Below are 23,320 nucleotides of genomic sequence, written 5' to 3'. Positions count from 1 at the left end.
TAAAAATAACTAAATATTTCTTTAAATTTGATTTGAATTTTGTATTAAAATAATATTTAATAAAATATTTATAAGAAAAAAAAATTATTTTTTTAAAAAAATACAAAATACAAATAGCCAAATTTAAAAAAAAATTTGCCAAAAAAACACATCCATGATGGATTTCAAGTTACCTTCTATTTAATTTTCAAAACAATAAAATTAAAATTTGCTTTAAAAATGCAATAAAGCTGAAATTATCCAGAATAAATGCAATAAATTCTCACCTTATTAATAAATAAAGAGCACCAAACCTGACTTACTATAACTCCACCAAACAAATAATTACAGATACTACAAACCCACTGAAAACCTGCAACAGCAGTCATATAACAAGGAGCACATATTTTCCGAACCCCAGGACCTGTGAACCGCTCAATCCTAACCACTCATTTTCCGTCCCCACATAATCGAACGGTGATCATTAAACTGGTCTCCAAATCCAGGGATCGATTAAAAAATAAAAAGAAAATCAAGCGGCAGCTTCAGATAGACTCGAGTAACAAATCCATAGCGAAAAGTCCAAAATACCCCCGCGACGGAACCGGGACATTTTCGTCTTTTCACTCCTGCACTGCCCTTCCCTACCCCCCACCGGCATTTTTTTCGCTCTACACTAATTTCAAGAGAACCCCGCCGGGCAGTTTTCTCCCTTTTCTCTCTCTCTGCTGCAATTCTATCGTGGCAAAGACAGTCGAAAAGTGTCTTCTTCTGGCGTCTCCATTCTGGTTTGCGGATTTTTCTCTGCCTGGTTTTGCGGCCTTTCGAGCTTTTTTTCGTTTCTAGACCGACTGATTTTGGTGCGTTTTCGTACTACCCTGTTTTGACCGAAACCATTTAAGCCCTCTGCTATTTCATAGTATAGAGCCGTTGTTTTACACCTTCGATTTTTGATTCTCTGGGGTTAGATTGTTTCGGGGAGTGTCTTTTTTGTGTGTAATAGCTTTGGGAGTTTTGTGTCTGGTGGGAGAGAAGGAGGAGCCGCAAAAAGTGTTCTTGCGGATTACTCTTTGAGAGACGGAGAGTGAGAGTAGAAGTAGTAGTGGCGGAAGGGGGAGGTCGACAATGCGTTTTAATATAGATCTGAATGAAACGCCTGTCCCGTCTCCGCGTGAGACCGTCGGCGAAGCTGGCATTCCGCTTTGTTCGGTTTGCGGGAAGGGGATCCCCGTCGGGAGGGTTCCCGGAAAAGCAGGGCAGGAGAGCAAGTGCTTTCGCTGCTTGCTGAGAAGTGATGCCGCAGGGAGCAGTAGCGGTGGCGGTGGATGGAGAGTTGGAGACGGCGGCCCAGTCGGTCTGTTGGACATGAACGCTCCACCGCCGCGGGAGCCGGAGGAGGGCGATTGCGTGGAGGTTTTTGCAGTCCCGGACGGGTATGGCGGTGGCAAGTACGAATTTTACATCATTTTGTATTATTTTATTTTGCTGTATTTTGGTATTCAAAATCGATCCTTTTCCTCCAATTTCTTGCTGTTTTGATGCTGCTCATACTGTATGAGAGCTTCAATTCCGTTTGTTCTAGTCGTTTAAGCTAGTACATGATCGATTTCTTCATTTCTTTTTAACTCATTTGGCTTGCATATAAAGCCCTGGTTCCCAAAGACACTAATTGTGTTTCCTGGGGTGAGAATTTTCTTATCTGCTCTGTAAGTATAATCACGGTTGCTTTTCGTCTCAAGTAGCAATCAATCTGTAATTTTGTATTCGCGGCTTTGGGTGCATTGGGTTGTATATGTCCTGTGAATGCCTTTTGGAATGGGGAGGGCACTCCCAAGTAACTTCAGGATAACCAAGTTGGTTAGTTCGTTGTAAAATCCTTTCAAGAGTTTTATTGGTAGAATTGAGAAGTTGTTTGGATTCACATATACTTGTTCAAGATTATAAAAGCATTTAAAGAATTTGAAAAACACTTTTGAATTTTAATTGCAGTTTTACATGAAATTATGTGTAAGCTAATGAAGAAAGAATTGGAAAGAACATTCTCAATAGTGGGATCACTAATGTAGTTAATGGTTTTATGCAAAATACATGTAAAACATTATGGATAATAGACTTGAATAACATATTTTAGTCATGCATATCACTTGTGGAATTTGTGGTATTGTAAACTAGCTGTTAATAAAGCTATTGAGGGATAGTAGGCGTGAATATGTGACCTTTTTTTAGGAATGCTGTATGGGGTTTAATTAATCCTTCTTTTCCTTTTCAATTATTTTGTTTATGAATTGATTGTTACTGAGACTATTACTACAAAAGTCTCGAATTCCCTTCTGAGCTGACGAAGGGACTTTGTAACACATGATATTTTTCTTCAATCAAATAATGAGATTACTGATCAAGGTAATAAATGATGATTGTATCGAGACTACTATTCTAAAAGGTTCGAATTCTCATCTAACCTCACGAAGGGACTTAAATATCATATGATATTTGCCTTCAATCGAGTATGGGGATTACTCATCAAGGGAATGAGTCTTCTACAAGACTGCTACTCCAAAAGGTCGGATTTTCTTCTTTTAGCGAAAGGACTCAAGTATCATATGATATTTGCCTTCAATCAAGTATTGGGATTACTCATCAAAGTAAGGAATGATGCTTCTACAAGACTACTACTCCAAAAGGTCGGATTTTCTTCTTCTAGCGAAAGGACTCAAGTATCATATGATAGAATCAATTATCGTAATTACTTATCCAGGGAAGAAATGATGATTCTACCAAGACTGCTACTCTAAAAGGTTTGAATTCCCCCTTAAGCTGGCGAAAAGGCTCAAGTATCATGTGATATTTGCCTTCAATCAATTATCGGAATTACTCGTCAAGGTAATAAATGATGATTCTACCAAGACTACTACAATAGGTTCAAATTCCCCTCTAAGCAGATGAAGAGACTCAAGTATCATGTGATATTTGCCTTCAATCAAGTATCGGATTACTCATCAAGATAATGAATGATGATTCTACCGAGACTACTACAGTAGGTTCAAATTCCCCTCTAAGCAGACGAAAAGGCTCAAGTATCACTTGATATTTGCCTTCAATTTTCAAGATTATTCATCAAGATATGAAATGATTATTCTACCGAGACTTCTACTCTAGAAAGTTTGACATCCGTTCTAAGATGGCGAAGGGACTCAAGTATCATATGATATTTGCCTTTAATTTCCTTTGAACTTTTTCTCGAAACATATTTGACACATGATTGGTTCCAAAAAAATCATCTGTCATTGTTCTTGAAATTTGTTAATAATTGTGCAAGTTTCCTAATGTTCCTCATGTTTTATAATGAGAAACATTATTTTCACATGCTTGATGTTTTTGCAACTTTTGGATTCCAAATATTACAATCTTGTGGGACCTACTTTGTAGTTCACATTTCAAGTCATGGAGGTATCTGCTTGCCGATGGATGATCATAGTGGTCCAAAATGTGTATTTGGAAGCTTCTAATTTGCCAATTATTGATCATGGTTGAGCCGCACACTCAATCACGATTGGCATTCACTCGTTAGCTTTTGTCAATGTTGCCACAGAAAGTGGTTTCATCACAAGTCTTGTTTTTAATCTTTATGCATTTCACCGCTCTATTGGAAATTCTTGCTTTTCCACTATATACTCTAGCACAAATCCTTCCACAAGCAAGATTTCTCACAAGCAATTGCTAGGGCTGTTGGATTTGATCGTCATAAAGCAAGGTTTACTTGCCATCATTGTAATATCACCAATCGTTTTTCCTTATTATTAAGAAATGAAAAATATAGCCAAACAATGAGTTTGGTGTACTTTGCACACCAAACTTAGCAAAATAATTTGTAAAAACATAGTGCAATCAAGGTTTCGAGAAAGGTATTTAGACAAAGTGGCAAAAAGTATTAGTTACCAAGTTCTAGTTCCTTGAGAGAGTTCCTTTAAGGATCCAAAAATGGGCCACTTTAGAGTGGATCTTAACACGTGCAAGGTAAGGACCCGATATAACCAATTAAGAAGGCATTTTCTTAATAACCAAGTATTATCCACATTTGAGTCTGCGAAGGTAATATGTTAAGAGAGGATAAAAGGCTAGCCAGACTTGGATTCTGAAAGTAGAACCATTTGAATTGATTTTTCGCAAACTAACTGTAAGGGCCTTCCATGAAGACAGTGGCTTTAGCCACACTTACAACATTCTAGCAGTTGAAGAAATGATTGTCCTTGGAGAATTTACTCCTTAGACGTGCTATATTGGGCCTCATAATATATTGACATGTTCTTTTTTTGATAATGTATATTGACATGTTCTTTGTAATAAGTGAACTTGATCAAGCAAAAAATTGTATCATTAAGACAAACAAATGAGTTATGAGAATTTAAAGATAGCGACTTTGCCAATTGATCTTTTCTTTTTCTCAATCGCTTGGATCACCTTTTCTTGATTTATTTACTTATTCCTTGTTAAATTGGCTATTTCTTTTCTATTATTTAATGGTCTAAGGTTTCAAACCCGTGGTAGTAATTGTTCTCGTATTTTATCCTTGTTACATTTTCTTAATAATAAGAAATTGCTAAAAACATCTAAGTAGTAAGCATTTGACCAAAAACAAGCAAGAAGGTGATTACCACAAAGAGAAAATGGCATATGATTCATCCACGTTAGTTTTTTTTTTTCATATATCCAATCCCCATCTTCACATACATGTCTATTTGGCCGAGCCTTTGTTTTTGCAACCAAGATTCTATTTTACCCGTCCAAGCGCAGTAGAACTCAAAAGAAACAAGCAAAAGGTGGATTACCATAAAGAGAAAATGGCGTATGATTTATCCACGTATTTGATTTTTTCATATACTCAATCCACATCTCACATACATGTCTATTTGGCTGAGCCTTTGTTTTGCAACCGAGATTGTATCTTACCCGTCCAAGCCTAGTAGAACTCAAAAGATGAAGTATCGTTAATTTCTTCATGCTCCGTTCCAAGTTTGAAGTACCATTTGTACAAATATGGACCCCACCCCCCATTTTTTTATAATCTTTTGAGAAAAAGATTTATTTGTCATCTCTTTATAAAAAATAGAAGGTAGAACTAATAAAATTTACCTTTTACAAAGATTTGAGGTCACTTTATGTTTATGTTGTATTTCTTTTTATTGAGAAATCAAAGAGGGTGGGCATTTTAGCAAATGTTTTTAATCTACCCATGTACCAATTTTTATTGAAGCTCATACTCTGACGCGGTTGAAGAAGGTTTGATTGATTTAATATCAATGAATTTAGAAAAGACGACTGAGGGTCGGAACAAAAGCATGACATAAATTCTTGGAATGCCGTGGGCACTCATAGGTCTTCCATCATTCTTAGGTAGTTTACCACTATTTTGAAAGAACGAAGGCCTTGCTATCCTTGAATCATTTTATAGCCGAGCTATTGGTTGAGACTTCTCAAAGCCAAAGTAGCTACTATTCACTTAATCTTCCCGGTTTTAATTGCTTCTTCACTCTCAATTGTAGCTACTTTGGCTAGGTTTTGATTACCATATATATCGTCAGTTGACCATACCCATAATTACAACATTCAAAGGCATATACTTGTCTTCAATTTCTAAATTTGTCTAAATTTTAATGATACAAGCATCGCCATAGTATCTTTCCATAATATTAACGCTCATTATCAAATAATATTGGTGTGCGACAACTTTTTAGGTTGATAAAGTAATAAGATATGAAGCCTCATTAATTTACCCTGGAAAAATCTTAAAGAGCAACATCCTAATCAAGTCATCTCATTCCTTGGATCGACAATATTTGATTCTTGTATAGCTTCTAGTGTTCTCATGCAAATTGCTAATCCTTACACATTATCTTCATATGAGGGGATAATTTATTTCTTATTTTCCCAATTATGGTATTTTAGCTGTCCGCATGATTAGCTATGCAAACATTATAAATAATACAATATGTCGGTGTTTATGGAAGCCCACGCTTGTGGATGACCAGAGAGCTTATTGTAATGTGCAATCTTTAGAGTTTCAAAATTAACAAAGCCTCATTACTTGACACATGTATTCAATAATTTTCTTTATAAATAAAAAATATTGCCATACTAATAAATTAGTTGGGCTTATTGTATTGGATCTAAAAAATGCATAGTTATGGGCTGATGTTCGATCCATGAAGCTCAATCATGGCATTCAATGCTTTTGCGCATGGCTCTAAAGTTGTTTTTGTCATTTTATTACTAGCTAAATCTTGAGGCAACCTTTTTGGGTAGAATGCCCTCTGCAGTCTTTGTTGATCCTTTCACTTGGTTCCATTCATTGGGGTGATTTTTTTGTTTGGTGGTAGCTTTTCTATCTGTAACTTTGTATATATTTTAAATCTTGTCGTACTTGCATTGTTTTCAAACCCTATTTCAGTTTCCCTGGCCATGAGCTTTAGCTCGTTGCAAAACTATTTAAACATTAGCCTACATGTCTTGGCAGCCAGTCATTTATATGAAAACTTGATTTTGGGCTTGATAATTATTATGCTATTTCCCTCTCCTGCATTGTGCCTAGTTATACGCATGTGGATGAAGATATGACATAATTGCTCATAAAATTCGCCTTTGTAAAAGTGCAAATTGATATTCATCCATTTTTATTATCCCCTTATTGCTGTGGAAATTGAAGGTGTGATATTTTTGTATTTTGCTATGGTTAGCATGATACTTTCCGTTGATTTCAAACATGTTCTATTATCTGTTTGTTCACTCACATTACATATACAGAAACTTGTTTGCTGTTAATTAATGGTAGAAATGTTGTCATTTTAGTTAGAATGGTCCAAAGTTTTGAACTTGGTTGAAGTTATAACATGGTAGATATTGCTCTTAAATTGAATGTCATTCAAATATACCCTACCGTGCTGAAGCTTATATTCTTGGTTGGCACTATAATTTTCCACTGTTGTTTTTTGTTTTTCTTTTATTCTTTTTGGGCATTGTTACTAAGATTCTCTTCATTTCCTTATTTAAGCTACCCACTACTTGCATCATTTAACTCTCCATCCCTCCTAATGTACTTAGTATTGGACTCACCATTTAGGGCTCCTCACATCTCCTATATTATTGAGGCGTAAAGATACACTGCTGCCTTTTTTTTTTTTTTTTCTAGTTGATCTAATCTTCTTCACGTACTATGGCTAGATGCTTCCCACAATGGTATCACTAGGAGGGTTTGTCAATGCAATAACTTGTTTCTTCCATGTGTTTTTGAGTTTTTTGTGCTCAGGATCTTTCCTCAGTTTCTATTTGATTTGATCATATGTATTTCCATCTGCAGATCCAACGTCTTAGCTTTCGTGTATTTATTATTTGCAGGATTCAGTCTTCAGTCCCTTCTTCCTCTAGCCATCATGCTGCGGTAAGACAAATGAATCCCATGCTGGATGACGTTGGGCTATATCATCAGAAAATGATGTCTATTGCAACAGAGGCAACTAATTCTGGATTTGAAGACATGTCACGACAGAAATTACATTTGGAAGAGTTAAATTCTGTTCGCAAGGAATCCACATTTGATTTGAGGGTCCAGGGTCTTCATACTGCTTCCCCAGTAATTGAACTGGATAGCAGCCCAAACATGGTATATTTACAAAATCTTAAGGATTATATCGCTGACAGATCAGGTGTTTTGGGAGACGGCTGGTGTGTGGAATTTGAATTCTGCAATAGAAGGTACAAGACTACGGCTGTCTATATTGCACCTGATGGAAGCAGGCTGAAGTCTATGGAGGATGTTGCTCACTATATAGGATTGCCTTCACGGTATCAATCAATGGAGATTGAGAGGGAAAGTAGTACTGGTTTTGGCTTAATTCAGGGTGGGTTGAAAAATGATCCCTCAAAGAAGGAATCCTCTGCTTTTCTGACATCCCAAAACAGCAGACAGAGACAGAGGATATCGAGTGCCATAAAAAACCAGGGTATCTTGTCTGGCGTAACTATCCTTAGTGAATCAGAGTTCTCATATAATAGGGGCTCAGAGGATGTTGGATTTTCAAAGAATGGTGGCATTCATGTAAGTTTATACTTTCTATACCTGAAATTCTCTACTACTTGTGTTTACTTAAATCTGCTTCCCTACTTGATTGTTATCATGTCATCAAGCGCCTAGAGAACCAAAGCATTGGAAAAAATGATTGTGTACATGGATGAATTGTTGTTGGTAATCTTATACTTGGTTCAAGTTACAGGCAATAACCTGTACTGTTCTTTTGATAGCTTCAATAGTTTGCATTCATATTTATATAATGTGTTTTGCACTTGTTGAGGCTATAGAGGTTGGTGTTTTATATACATCCCGGTAGAGAGTTAGCTCTTCCAACTGAGATTTGGGTGTTGCCAACAGAAATTGTGACAAATTAATGAGCAACAACTTCTCTTCTAGCTTCTGTGTACTATAGAGCAGTTCTAGAACAGTGTACCATATTTATGACTGAATTTATTTATTTATTTTTTTCAGGATGGCTTCCCAATTCAGTTTCAGGACTTCTTTCTTATATCAACTGGCAATGTTGATCCAAGGCCTTCATACCATTGTTCCAGTCAAATCTGGCCAGTTGGTTACAGATCTTGCTGGCACGATCGAGTGACTGGGTCTCTTTTTGTATTTGATATTGCAGATGGTGGTGATTTTGGTCCCATTTTTAAGATTCAAAGATATCCATGCACCAAGCAATCCCTACCTGTTGGCTCAACTATCCTCTCAAAGGTAAAACCACTTTCCAGCAGAGCGGATGGCAAAGTGGGGAAAGAGAATTTGGCTGTATTCCAGGTGGTTGATGATGATAGCATATCTACAATAACCCTGCTCAATGAAGGTAGTCCCCCGTCGCTTGACAATTGTCTCTCTATGCCAAAGAAAGAAGATGGCATCCATAATTTGCAAGAAGACAATTCTTCTAATTCAGATATGGAATGTCCACCTCATAGATTTGAAAACTTGCTAGTTGATGGAGTAAGTCTCACTGATGTCGTTGGGGAATTTAAAGCTGAGGGCAGGTCAACATCTTCTGCGTGGGAAATGGTTACCCAGGGTTTCTTGCAAGGTTTTCATTCGGCATATAAACAAAAAGGTGCAATTAAGTTTTTCTGTGGCCATGACGTACAGGAAGCTAATGATGAAAACCTGTTTTGCAATGGTTCTCTTTCAAAATATGGTTCTTTTGAAGGTCGTGTGACCATCCCATCTTTGGTTCAGAATGAAAAAGACATTAAAATAGCTTGTGAAATGCTGTTGGCCTGGTTAAACCAGGACAGGTTTGGACTAGATGCAGATTTTGTTCAAGAAGTTATTGAACAATCTCCTGGAGTAACTTTATGTAAAGAATATAAGAGTTTGAGTAAAAGAAGGCACAATTCCATTCTACAAACAGTTGGAAGTGGGTTTTTGAAGGCTGAACGGAAGACAAACAATCACTCTGGGGCTTTGAAAAGATCTCAGTTAAAATCAGGTGTCACTGAAAGCACATTAAAGAGGAACCCCTGTCCTCCTGGCACACCCCTTAACTCAAAGCTCCCATCATATTTGATGGGTGATGCTTTGCAGGTGCGTGAAACTCTTCCTATTTGATATCAAATTATGTTTTTATGCCCTTATTATTATATCTCTATCTTGTTTCAGGTTTGGGAGTATGCCTGCCGTTATTCAGATGTTTTGGGGCTTGGACTAGACTTTTCCTTTCAGGAACTCGAATCAGAATTAGTGAGCCCCTGGGTAGATACCTACCCCTTAAAATCAAGAGATGATATTGGGAATGGGCCTCCCTCCATTGGAGAGAAGGTTCCTCAAGCTGAAGCTGCAAGTGTTAGTAGATGTAGTGGTCTTCTTTCAGCAAAGATTATTGCCTCACTGCTGAAAGTTCTTGTTAGTGAGCTGATGTCTAAAGCAGCAGCACAAGTATGGCCTAATTCTGATACTGGAGAACCTAAATCAAGAAGAGGAAAGAAGAAAGATCCGGATTCTTTGGCTGCATTTAAGAAAACAAAACCTCACATGCTGCCTATCAATGATCTTACTTGGCATGAAGTTGCCCATAGATACATTTTAGCTGTTTTGTCAATGGGGGGTGATTTTGAATTTACAGAGATTTCTAGTCAGGAAAGTGGCAAAGTTTTTCATTGCTTACAAGGTGATGGAGGAATACTCGGTGGATCTATTATGGGCATAGCTGCCCTGGAGAGAGATGCAGCGGTAGGTCCATTGCACTTTATGTTGGTGTATTTACTGATATAATGCAGTTTCTCTATATGAACTTGTTTCCTGGTTTTGCATTATTGTGTTGTCACTCTTTATGTTTCTAATTTTGTGATCCACAATTACTAGTGGTTTGTGTTTTATTAGCATGCATGCAGGTGGTGGAAGGAGTTAATTCCCTGGGCAAATTACATATCAGGAAGAATATGGGGGTCCTTGACTGTTTGGTTGCCTTCGTATTATTGTGGAGTATCAAGTATCAACTAATTTGGATAATGGATATATGATGAGCTCATGATCTGGTTATGTGAATTCTTGTTGGATGGTCCATACTTAGTTATGCTGAGAAGTAAAACAATTAGCTTAATTATATGTTTTGGAGGACATACTCTTTCATTGCTCAATGTTTAATGATATATGCTGCTTGATCTAGTTTTCATTGATCTGTTCTTTCGTAGGATTTAATTGGATCACCAATCATTTTCCCCTAACTCGAAACCAATTAGTAGAAGTTTGTTGCTCATGTGATGTTTATCATGTATTCATGGCCAGAGATAATTCTTCTAACTGCTTGTAGGATTTAGATCAGTGTTAAAGTTTGTTGTTGCTTTGTTGTCATGCTAGACCTGCCTTAAATATATCTTTCTTTTCAGTTACTCCTTTTCTCCTTGATTTATTATATCATTGTTGAGTGGTTACATTGTATTTTATGCAATTTTCAGGTTTTGGCAGACGCTGTGAAAGAAATATATGGTTCGTTAAAGGGTAAAAGTGAGGTTGTGAGTTTATCTGAAAGAGATTCTGATGCCAATGGTGCTCAAACAATTGAGGTAAATGATGGTTCTATCCCTGAGTGGGCTCAAGTTCTTGAACCAGTAAGAAAGTTGCCAACAAATGTTGGGGCCCGCATACGAAGATGTATCCATGAAGCTTTGGAGAGGAATCCTCCTGAATGGGCTAAGCAGAAATTAGAATATTCTATTAGTAAAGATGTTTACAAAGGAAATGCTTCTGGCCCTACGAAGGTAATGCCTTTGTTTATATTTCAATAGTCGTTCAAAGGTGAAGAGAGACTTCGAAACACTGTAGTCATTTAACCTGCAGTCATCACAAAAGTTCCTTTTTTAAAATGCCATTTTTTATCTTGCTTAAGAATTCCTATTTATTTAGATGACCACTTGTTATAAGGAACTCAAGTCATTTCAAGTCGTACCAAAATGTTACATCAATTGGTGATTTTGTATATTGCTGTGATATTCTATTTGGTGATAAAGTCAACTATTAGTTCCTAGAGGTTCTGAAATGTTTAAATGCACACACTTTGTAGTTTTGCATGAAGCTAGCATACTGTATGTGGAAGATACAAGGTGAAGTTAATTTTTCTGTTGTTTGAATACAGAGGGCTGTTATTGAAGTGCTTTCAGACTTGAACTGTGATAACGCACAGCCTAGAGCTGAGAGGAGGGAAAAGGTAAAGATAAAGACCAGTGTGACAGACCTGGTCTCCAAACAATGTCGTATTGTACTTAGGCAAGCTCTTTTATTGGATGAACACAAAAAGTTCTGTAATCTTTTGGGAAGGATAGTGTTGTCTCCTAATGATAGTAGTGAAGCTGGTCTTATTGGCTATCCTGCAATGGTTTCTCGACCTTTAGACTTCCGAACAATTGATTTGAGATTGGCTTATGGGGCATATGGTGGATCTCTTGAAGCTTTCATTGATGATGTTCGTGAGGTACAGAATACTATTTTGTTCTTGCTCTTCCTTTTATTGATATATATATATATATGTTTGTTTTTGTCATTCATTAAGTTGTGCACACTGTTCATGGTTCATCCAAGTGTTTTTCTTTTTCTTTTTTGGTATCTTTGGTACACCCTTTGCATTTATCTAGTTTCTTTTGGTCACTTGCTCTGACTCCTCTTTATCTGGTACCCACCCTTGAATTTCTCAGTGCTTACATTGTTGTAGAAGTGCATCTTTTCAGTACTTTCCTTGCAAATGCTTGCGAGTCCTTTCCCCCCTATATGTCAAAAGTAGTAATCATATGAAATATGAATCTATGGGGAACTTTTTGTTATCCTAATATGTCCTCCACTCAAGAAGATTTGAAAGTTTGTCTCTCAACCTCAGCTCATCTTACTGTAAATTTATATTGTTCTGTCAAGAACTGGAGGTAGAACTAGTGTTATGACTCTTTTCCTGATCATAATCTTGAAAGTTAAGTTAAAATTGGATCCTTTATAAGAAATGGTAGTAAGGATGCCTATCTATCTTAAGCTGGTAGAGATTACATTCTTCCTATTTGTTTGCATTTTAATCTCTGAAACTGATGATGGCAAGCTGGGCAGCTGATATCTTGAAATCTTCAGTTGATGTTAACTGATCACAATATTCCATTAGTAGATATTTTTAAACTTGTCATGGTTGCTCCTTTGTAAACTATAACTATTGCTCAAATTAAGCAGCACTGATTTTCTTGGCACTTTATGCAGCATGCTAAACTAACTTTTAAATGAGCTTTAGCAAGTAACTGTGATGCCATGTTTTTTAATATCCCTCAACTTCTACATCATGGTCTTTATTATAGGTTTGGAGCACCATTACCGCATACCGGGGTCAAAAGAATCTGGATTTAGCTCTGCATTTATCTGCAGAGTTTGAAGCCCTTTATGAGAAAGAGGTAGGTTGATGCTATTTGTTTCACGAATTTAATAACATTATGAAATTTCATTTCCAACTTCGTCTGAGCTGCTTGTGTACTAACTGAATCATGGAATTTAATGTTTTGTTTAACCTGCTATTTGTTTTGAATTAATCATGCAAATGCTATTTTCTTCAGGTACTAACACTTGTGAGTAAGATTTCTGAGGTGTCTTGTGTCGGTGATCCTGACATTGAGATGGTAAAGGATAGAGATCAGCTCCTACTTGAAGTCTCGAACGCAGCTCTTCCCCGACCTCCTTGGGAGGAAGGCCTCTGTAAGGTCTGCGGGTTGGATAGGGACGATGATAACGTTCTTTTATGTGATAAATGTGACTCTGAGTATCATCGATACTGCCTAAATCCTCCACTGAAGAGAATACCCGAGGGGAACTGGTACTGTCCGTCCTGTCTAATTCCTTCTGCTCACTCTTACCTGTCAGCTTCCAATCAATCTAGGAGAAGAAGAGACCAGGGAGAGTTCATAATACAGTTTCTAGAGGAATTAGCTCGACTAGCTAACCTTATGGAAATCAAAGAATATTGGGAGTTCACAATTGTGGAGGTTGGTTCTCAATCCATCTTGTGTTCTCTATATTTGCAAATGGACGCTTTCTTTCATTCTTCGTTCTTCTTCTTCTTCCTTTATTTAACTCTTTATTTGCCCAAATCATTTTGAATGACTGTGAATCTCCTTGTTGCAGAGAATAATTTTTATGAAGTTCTTGTTTGACGAGGCTCTAAGTTCTGCCACAATTCGTGAGCACATGGACCAGTGTACCTCTCGGGTCACCGACTTGCAGAGTAAACTGCGCATTCTCACTGCTGAACTGAGACTTTTGAAAGTTAAGGATCTTGTCTGGAGTGCTGATAGACCGACTTCCGGTGCCCATAATGGGCGTGGAGACCTGAAATCTGATGCATCTTCTTCCTTGCCTATTGAAAGTAGTTTGAGGGGAAAAGCAAAATTATCTGAGATAGCCAGTCATCTTCCCTCTTTCTCAGGCTTCACACAGATGGAGCATGGCCCCTCTGCGAAGGAACATGTTGGCCACAGTAAACATCCAGATTGGCTACCCCTTTCTAGGAGCGGTAGGAGTCTAGGTTCCGCAGACTCATTGAACCAAGCAGAATGTCAGAATCTTCTTATGGGAGACCAAAGTCAACCTGGGATCGTCACGGTGCCTATCCAGCCTTCAGGAGGCTCTGTCTTAAATTGCAGCCAGGTGATGCCTGGCCATAACCACTCCGGCTCCTCTGGTGATCATGCCACAGATTTAGTACCTTCTGCGCCTCCACTTCCTGTGCATGAATCACAGAAACACCCTAGTCCAAGTCAAGCTGAGATGCTTCCGTCCAAGGACAACATCTCCAAATCAAGCACAATTAAGGATGATATTGTTAACATGCAGAACACAATTGCTGCCGTGGAATCAGAACTTCTCAAGATTTCTATTCGGAAAGATTTCTTGGGACGGGATTCTAATGGGCGAGTCTATTGGGCGTTTAGCTCTGCAGGTGCTCGACCATGGATAGTAGCCAGTGGGGACTTGGTATCCAAGAATAGGCTGCCTGATGAGTTCATGGGGGTTCCGGGTTCTGATAAGTGGATGTATTATGAATCTGACGATGATGTTGAGAAGCTGATTGGGTGGCTGACAGATAATCATGTGAGGGAGAAAGAATTAAGGGAATCCATTTTGCAGTTGCAAAGCAGTAAACTGAGAGAATCACAGTATACCATAAGCCACATACTGAGCAAAGTTGTTTCTGACCATGGCAAAGGAATTTCATCTGATACAGCGCCTACGGAGGCTATGGCTATGTTGAAGAAAAAATTTGGTCCTTGCTTGGTAGTTAATGCAACAGATGCTTGTCAGCGTCCATCCACCGAGGCGAATCAGGATGGCAGGATGGTCAGATGCGAATGTTTAGAGCTCTTGTGGCCTTCTAAAGACCATTGTTTCTCGTGTCATCAGAGTTTTGCCAGCAATGAGGACCTGCAACTACATTGCAAGGAAAAATGCAAAGCTACATCAAAGAAAAGCCAGACAACAACTGAAGATACTAGTAAGCGCAGAAAGCCAAAAATTGTTATTTCACAGGAGAAGCGCCCCATTAGTTCGAGTTTCCCTCAATTCTCAACAAGTAAGAAACAGAATAATGGACCTAGTTTCACTGACCCCATTAGATCTGGTACTCCATTTAATTTTGAGGAGATAAAGAACAGGTTTGTCGTCCCAGGTTCAGTAAAGCAAACTGTGAATGAAATTGGGCTTATTGGGAGTGGTGGCGTACCATCCTTTGTCCCTACCAGCTCTCCTTATCTCAGCGATCGTACATTGCAATTCCGTCCCCCAGGAATGAATAAAGCGAGTAAGAGTGGAATGCCCAATCTTGTGAGAAGTCAAGGGAAAACAAGTGCTGTGTTTGGTGGCCAAGAGAATAAAGAATCAACCAGATCTTCAAGAAATGCTGAAAATGGTCTGGCCCATGGAACTACTGCTGAAAGATTGAGATCTGCATTAGCAAGTGAAAGCGATCAAGTTTCTTTTGTCAAGGAGAAAGGTGCATCACTGATTGGATTATCTAAGAGCAATTTAAATCGCGAATCCTCACCAAGACCATTAGTTGGCAAAGGCGCTGAAGTTCTGAAGCTTCTTAAGATTAATTTATTGGATATGGATGCTGCTCTGCCGGACGATGCTTTAAGACCTTCCAGGACAAGTGGTGACAAAAGGCGTGCTTGGCGTGAATTCGTTAAATCTGCAAAATCTATTTATGAGGTCAGTGTTGCTATTATACTAATTTTCTTTTTACATACTGCATTGCATCCATAGATTTCTTTAAGGAGCCTCTAATCTATCGAAAGTTTAGACCTACCTTTCTTGATGACTATTTCGATTGTTGCATGTCTGTGGGTCAATCATTTTAGGCAAGAACAAGATAATAATCTATTGTTAGATTCATTTACTACCCACATCTCATATTTCTTGTAAGGGTCATTCTTTTCCTAATCCTTTCAGATGGTTCAAGCTATGGTCGTATTCGAAGACACAATCAAAACCAACTACTTGCGAAACTTCTGGTGGTATTGGTCTTCACCTTCAACAGCCATGAAAATCACCACACTCTCGGCCCTTGCTTTGCGCATATACAGTCTAGACTCAGCCATCTCCTATGACAAACCTCTGGTCAACAGTGCAATGGTGGCTCGTGAAACAAATCCAGGGTTAGAGGAGGAAACACCTTCCAGGAAGAATGGAAGCCCATCCCAGCAAACCCCCACCGAACCAGATCCTGCTGATAATACTAGAACGACGAGGGGTAGAGCAAGCAAGCGCAGGAAGGATCTTAGTGCCTGAGATAGTAAGAATTCATTTTGCATTTTAGAAATGACTTGGCTGTAAATTCTGCTAGCTGGTGATGAAATCTTCAGGGCAAATTTGGCTACAAGTTTGCTGCGAATTAGACTTGCCTTTGCTGACATCTGTTGAAACTTGTGGAGAGAATTACTGCTTTTACACCGTCATGCATCATTAATTAGGATCGATACACATCTGTTGAAGCTGCAGCATCCAAGAGAAAGGGAAAGAAAACTGAATATACAGGCACAGGAAACAGGTATACAAATAGAAATGTACTCAACAGTCTGTACTCTTATCTAGTATAAATGTATAGAACTGTCTTATCGACTTGAACCTCCGTTAGCAATGAATTATTTGGTGCTGCAGTTTTTTAAATTGCTATTTTCTGCTTGGTTTTTTGAGAATGATATAGGAAGTGATGCAGCCTTGTGATCTTTATGATCATATCAAAATATCTATAGATGAATTTAAGTTGATTATGTATGCTTATCTGAATGTTTTTGTTTAGGATCATTTAGTGGCAATTTTGTTTATATATTTATTACTTAAAAGTTGATTATAGATTTGGTTGTGTAGCAAATGGAATGTTTTCAAACCATGAGTTGAAATGTTAGATTTGAGTGTGCTAAAGCTATGGCCTTCCGTGAAATTAATGTGTAGGGACTTTTAAGGACAATTGAAATTCAAATGCAATTTTTTGAGGTATATAAACCTTGTTAGATTGTGCTTTTAATAATGCATTAGGTCGAGGTAAAAAGGTATATTTGAAATACATATTCAAATACATATTTTAATCTTTGTTTACTAAAAACATTATTCATAAGCAGTCATTTAAAATACATATTACTTTAAAATATCAAAACTGAATATTTAAATATTTACTATTTTTACAAGTAAACAAAACTTCCTGTTTTTATTTTTTCTTGTTTGATTTTGGTTGGGAATAGATTTGAAATATAATTTTATTTAAATTTTTATTTAAATAATCCTTTCTCTTAGAGATGATTTTTTTTTGTTCGTCCTAAATTTCTTTATATCTTTTAGAAAATTTATTTATTACAAATATATCTAATAAGTATGACAAATTTATTTATTTCTATATAAGTATTTTTTTAAAAAAACATTTAAAACTTCCTATTTTTTAATAAAATTAATTTAAGTTAATTATAAATAAATATATAATTTTTATTTGTATTAGTATATAAAATTTTATTATCATATTATATATATTTTATTAAAATATAATATTAAAATATTTAAACACATTCTATTTTTTAATTATATATATTAATTTATATTTTTAAAATACTAACAATATTACTCATATAAAAATAATATCATAATTTTATTATTAATAGATTATTAATCTACAATACCTTTGGAGGGAAGGAATATTTTATGATATTTTATATAAAAAGTAAAATAAAATAAAATAATAATAATAATTTTCGTGATAATGTGTTGATTGAATAGTGATTCGCTTGTTTTTATTTAAAATAAAAAATACAAAGGCACCCTTCACGCTTGAAAAACAAATACTACTTATGGGTTAGACAAGGTCAAATCAACACTCTAATTTAACGGGTACAAATATATGTTATATTGGTAACAAACATATATATATAAATTTATTACATATTGTGTTATAAGATATCATATTATGTTATAATATAATATATGTTGTATTATAAATATGTTCGTCACTTGTATGACATATGTTGATGTCGTCAAATTAGCACCATAATATTTGAAAAAAAAAAATACTGCTCTGGTGCTTACAAGGCCAAATCAACATCCTAATTTAACTTGTTCAATATATGTTATACTGATGACAAACATATATGTTTAGATGTATTAATATTGTGTTATAAGATATCATATTATGTTATAATATAATATATGTTGTATTATAAATATGTTGGTAAGTTGTATGACATATGTTGATGTTGTCAAATTAGCACCATAATACTTGAAAAACAAATACTGCTCCTGTGCTGGCAAGGACAAATCAACACCCTAAATTAACTTGCTCAATATATATTTTACTGATAACAAACATATATGTTTAGATGTATTTTATATTGTGTTATAAGATATTATATTATGTTATAATATAATATATGTTGTATTATAAATATGTTGGTCACTTGTATGACATATGTTGATGTCGCAAAATTACCACCATAATACTTGAAAAACAAATACTGCTCTGGTACTTACAAGGCTAAATCAAATCCATAATTTAACTTGTTCAATATATGTTATGCTGATGACAAATATATATGTTTAGATGTATTACGTATTGTGTTATAAGATATCATATTTTGTTATAATATAATTTATATTGTATAATAAATATGTTGGTCACTTGTATGTATATGATGATGTCGTCAAATTAGCACCATAATACGTGAAAAACAAATACTGCTCATGTGCGCCAAATCAACACCCTAATTTAACTGGCTCAATATATGTTATATTGATGACAAACATATATATATTTAGATGTATTACATATTGTGTCATAAGATATCATATTATGTTATAATACAATTTATGTTGTATTATAAATAAGTTGGTCACTTGTATGACATATGTTGATGTTGTCAAATTAGGACCATAATACTTGAAAAACAAATACTGCTCCTGTGCTGGCAAGACGAAATCAACACCCTAATTTAACTGGTTAAATATATGTTATACTGATAACAAACATATATGTTTAGATGTGTTAGATATTGTGTTAAAAGATATCGTATTTTGTTATAATATAATTTATGTTGTATTATAAAAAAGTTGGTCACTTGTATGACATATGTTGATGTCGTCAAATTAGCAACATAATACTTGAAAAACAGATACTGCTCTTGTGCTGGCGAGGCCAAATCAACACCCTAATTTAACTGGTTCAATATATATTATACTGATGACAAACATATATATTTAGATATATTACATATTGCGTTATAAGATATCATATTATAATATAATATAATATAATATATGAGTTATTATAAATATTTTGGTCATTTGTATGATATATGTTGATGTCGTCAAATTAGCACTATAAAACTTAAAACAGATACTGCTCCTGTGCTGGAAAGGACAAATCAACACCCTAGTTTAATATATATTATACTGATAACAAACATATATGTTTAGATTTTTTACAAATTGTGTGATAAGATATCATATTTTGTTATAATATAATATATATTATATTATAAATACGTTGGTCACTTGTATGACATATGTTGATGTCGCCAAATTAGCATTATAATACTTAAAAAACAAATACTGCTCCTATGCTGGGAAGGCCAAATCAACACCCTAATTTAACTGGTTCAATATATTTTATACTGATAACAAACATATATATTTAGATATATTACACATTGCTTTATAAGATATCATATTATGTTATAATATAATATATGTTTTATTATAAATATGTTAGTCATTTGTACGATATATGTTGATGTCGTCAAATTAGGACCATAATACTTGAAAAACAGATACTGCTCATGTGTTGGCAAGGCCAAATCAACACCCTAACTTAAATGGTTCAATATATGTTATACTAATAACAAACATATATGTTTAGATGTATTACATATTGTGTTATAAGATATCATATTTTGTTATAATATAATTTATGTTGTATTATAAATAAGTTGGTCATTTGTATAACATATGTTGATGTCATCAAATTAGCACCAAAATACTTGAAAAACAGATACTGCTCCTGTGCTGGAAAGGACAAATCAACACCCTAGTTTAACTGTTTCAATATATATTATACTGATAACAAACATATATGTTTAGATTTTTTACAAATTGTGTGATAAGATATCATATTTTGTTATAATATAATATATATTATATTATAAATACGTTGGTCACTTGTATAACATATGTTGATGTCGCCAAATTAGCATTATAATACTTGAAAAACAAATACTGCTCCTGTGCTGGCAAGGCCAAATCAACACCCTAATTTAACTGGCTAAATATATGTTATATTGATGATAAACATATATATATATAGATGTATTACATATTGTGTTATAAGATATCATATTATGTTATAATATAGTTTATGTTGTTTTATAAATAAGTTGGTTCTTGTATGACATATGTTGATGTCGTCAAATTAGCACCATAATACTTGAAAAACAGATAGTGCTCATGTGTTGGCAAGGCCAAATCAACACCCTAATTTAACTGACTCAATATATGTTATACTGATAACAAACATATATGTTTAGATGTATTACATATTGTGTTATAAGATATCATATTTTGTTATAATATAATTTATGTTGTATTATAAATAAGTTGGTCATTTGTATAACATATGTTGATGTCGTCAAATTAGCACCAAAATACTTGAAAAACAGATACTGCTCCTATGCTGGTAAGGACAAATCAACACCCTAATTTAACTGGTTCAATATATGTTATACTGATAACAAACATATATGTTTAGATTTATTACAAATTGTGTTATAAGATATCATATTTTGTTATAATATAATATATATAATATTATAAATATGTTGGTCACTTGTATGACATATGTTGATGTCGTCAAATTAGCACCATAATACTTGAAAAACAGATATTGCTCCTATGCTGGCAAGGCCAAATCAACAACCTAATTTAACTGGTTCAATATATGTTATACTGATAACAAACATATATGTTTAGATTTATTACAAATTGTGTTATCAGATATCATATTTTGTTATAATATAATATATATTATATTATAAATATGTTGGTCACTTGTATGACATATGTTGATTTCGCCAAATTAGCATCATAATACTTGAAAAACAAATACTGCTCCTGTGCTGGCACGGCCAAATCAACACCCTAATTTAACTGGTTCAATATATGTTATACTAATGACAAACATATATATTTAGATATATTACATATTGTGTTATCAGATATCATATTATGTTATAATATTATATATGTTTTATTATAAACATGTTGGTCATTTGTATGAAATATGTTGATGTCGTCAAATTAGCACCATAATACTTGAAAAACAAATACTGCTATTGTGCTGCTAAAGCCAAATCAACACCCTAATTTAACTGGCTCAATATATGTTGTATTGATGACAAACATATATATATATTTAGATGTATTACATATTGTGTTATAAGATATTCTATTATGTTATAATATAATTTATGTTGTATTATAAATAAGTGGGTCACTTGTATGACATATGTTGATGTCAGTCAAATTAGCCGCATAATACTTGAAAAACAAATACTGCTCCTGTGCTGGCAAGGCCAAATCAACACCCTAATTTAACTGGCTAAATATATGTTATATTGATGATAAACATATATATATATAGATGTATTACATATTGTATTATAAGATATCATATTATGTTATAATATAGTTTATGTTGTTTTATAAATAAGTTGGTTCTTGTATGACATATGTTGATGTCGTCAAATTAGCACCATAAACAGATAGTGCTCCTGTGTTGGCAAGGCCAAATCAACACCTTAATTTAACTGACTCAATATATGTTATACTGATAACAAACATATATGTTTAGATGTATTACATATTGTGTTAAAAGATTTATGTTATGTTATAATATAATATATGTTGTATTATAAATATATTGGTCACTTGTATGACATATATGGATGTCGCCAAATTAGCATCATAATACTTGAAAAACAAATACTGCTCTTGTGCTGGGAAGGCCAAATAAACACTCTAATTTAACTGGCTCAATATATGTTAAACTGATAACAAACATATATGTTTAGATGTATTACATATTGTGTTATAAGATATTATATTTTGTTATAATATAATATATGTTGTATTATAAATATGTTGGTCACTTGTATGACATGTTGATGTCGCCAAATTGGCACCATAATATTTGAAAAACAGATACTGCTCATGTGCTGGCAAGACCAAATAAACACCATAATTTAACTGACTCAATATATGTTATACTGATAACAAGAATATATGTTTAGATGTATTACATATTGTATTATAAGATATTATATTATGTTATAATATAATATATGTTGTATTATAAATATGTTGGTCACTTGTATGACATATGTTGATGTCGCCAAATTAGCATCATAATACTTGAAAAACAAATACTGCTATTGTGCTGGAAAGGCCAAATCAACACCCTAATTTAACTGGCTCAATATATGTTATATTGATGACAAACATATATATTTAGATATATTTCATACTGCGTTATAAGATATCATATTATGTTATAATATAATATATGTTTTATTATAAATATTTTGGTCATTTGTATGACATATGTTGATGTCGTCAAATTAGCACCATAATACTTGAAAAACAAATACTGCTCCTGTGCTGGCAAGGCCAAATCAACACCCTAATTTAACTGGCTCAATATATGTTATATTGATGACAAACATATATATATTTAGATGTATTACATATTGTGTTATAAGATATTATATTATGTTATAATATAATTTATGTTGTATTATAAATATATTGGTCATTTGTATGATATATGTTGATGTCGTCAAATAAGCCCCATAATACTTGAAAAACAAATATTGCTCCTGTGCTGGCAAGGCCAAATCAACACCCTAATTTAACTGGCTCAATATATGTTATATTGATGATAAACATATATATTTAGATGTATTACGTATTGTGTTATAAGATATCATATTATGTTATAATATAATATATGTTGCATTATAAATTTGTTGGTCATTTGTATGACATATGTTGATGTCGTCAAATTAGCACCATAATACTTGAAAAACAAATATTATTCTTGTGCTGTCAAGGCCAAATCAACACTCTAATTTAACTGGTTCAATATATGTTATACTGATAACAAACATATATGTTTAGATGTATTACATATTGTGTTATAAGATATCATATTTAGTTATAATATAATTTATGTTGTATTATAAATAAGTTGGTCACTTGTATGAC

The 23,320-nt window shown here is 34.3% G+C and overlaps 1 protein-coding gene across 2 annotated transcripts; it reads left to right on the top strand.

Moving 5' to 3' along the window:
- Positions 1-641: 641 nt before the first annotated feature.
- Positions 642-16,693, top strand: LOC127245283 (methyl-CpG-binding domain-containing protein 9). Of its 2 annotated transcripts, none has more exons than XM_051266070.1 (10): positions 642-1,412; positions 7,369-8,068; positions 8,513-9,598; positions 9,674-10,243; positions 10,969-11,271; positions 11,646-11,981; positions 12,838-12,930; positions 13,090-13,515; positions 13,655-15,736; positions 15,977-16,693. In XM_051266070.1, the coding sequence occupies exons 1-10, from the start codon at positions 1,105-1,107 to the stop codon at positions 16,313-16,315; spliced, it is 6,243 nt and encodes a 2,080-aa protein (XP_051122027.1). In that variant the 5' UTR covers positions 642-1,104; the 3' UTR covers positions 16,316-16,693. The 2 variants fall into 2 exon arrangements, with proteins under 2 accessions (XP_051122027.1, XP_051122026.1); XM_051266069.1 differs by having other exon boundaries at positions 642-1,427.
- The last annotated feature ends 6,627 nt before the right edge of the window (positions 16,694-23,320 follow it).

This window comes from Andrographis paniculata, unplaced genomic scaffold (assembly GCF_009805555.1).
Source record: "Andrographis paniculata isolate CXL003 unplaced genomic scaffold, ASM980555v1 Contig22END, whole genome shotgun sequence".
Taxonomy (NCBI): domain Eukaryota; kingdom Viridiplantae; phylum Streptophyta; class Magnoliopsida; order Lamiales; family Acanthaceae; genus Andrographis; species Andrographis paniculata.
Note: the sequence above shows the minus strand (reverse complement) of the source record. Positions and strands in the feature narration are given on the sequence as shown.

Coding starts and splice junctions, on each gene's coding strand:
- LOC127245283 (XM_051266069.1), top strand. CDS start 1,105: ATGCGTTTTAATATAGATCTGAATGAAACGCCTGTCCCGTCTCCGCGT. Junction 1,428..7,368: donor GACGGGTATGGCGGTGGCAA/GTACGAATTTTA, acceptor TATTATTTGCAG/GATTCAGTCTTCAGTCCCTT. Junction 9,599..9,673: donor TGATGGGTGATGCTTTGCAG/GTGCGTGAAACT, acceptor ATCTTGTTTCAG/GTTTGGGAGTATGCCTGCCG.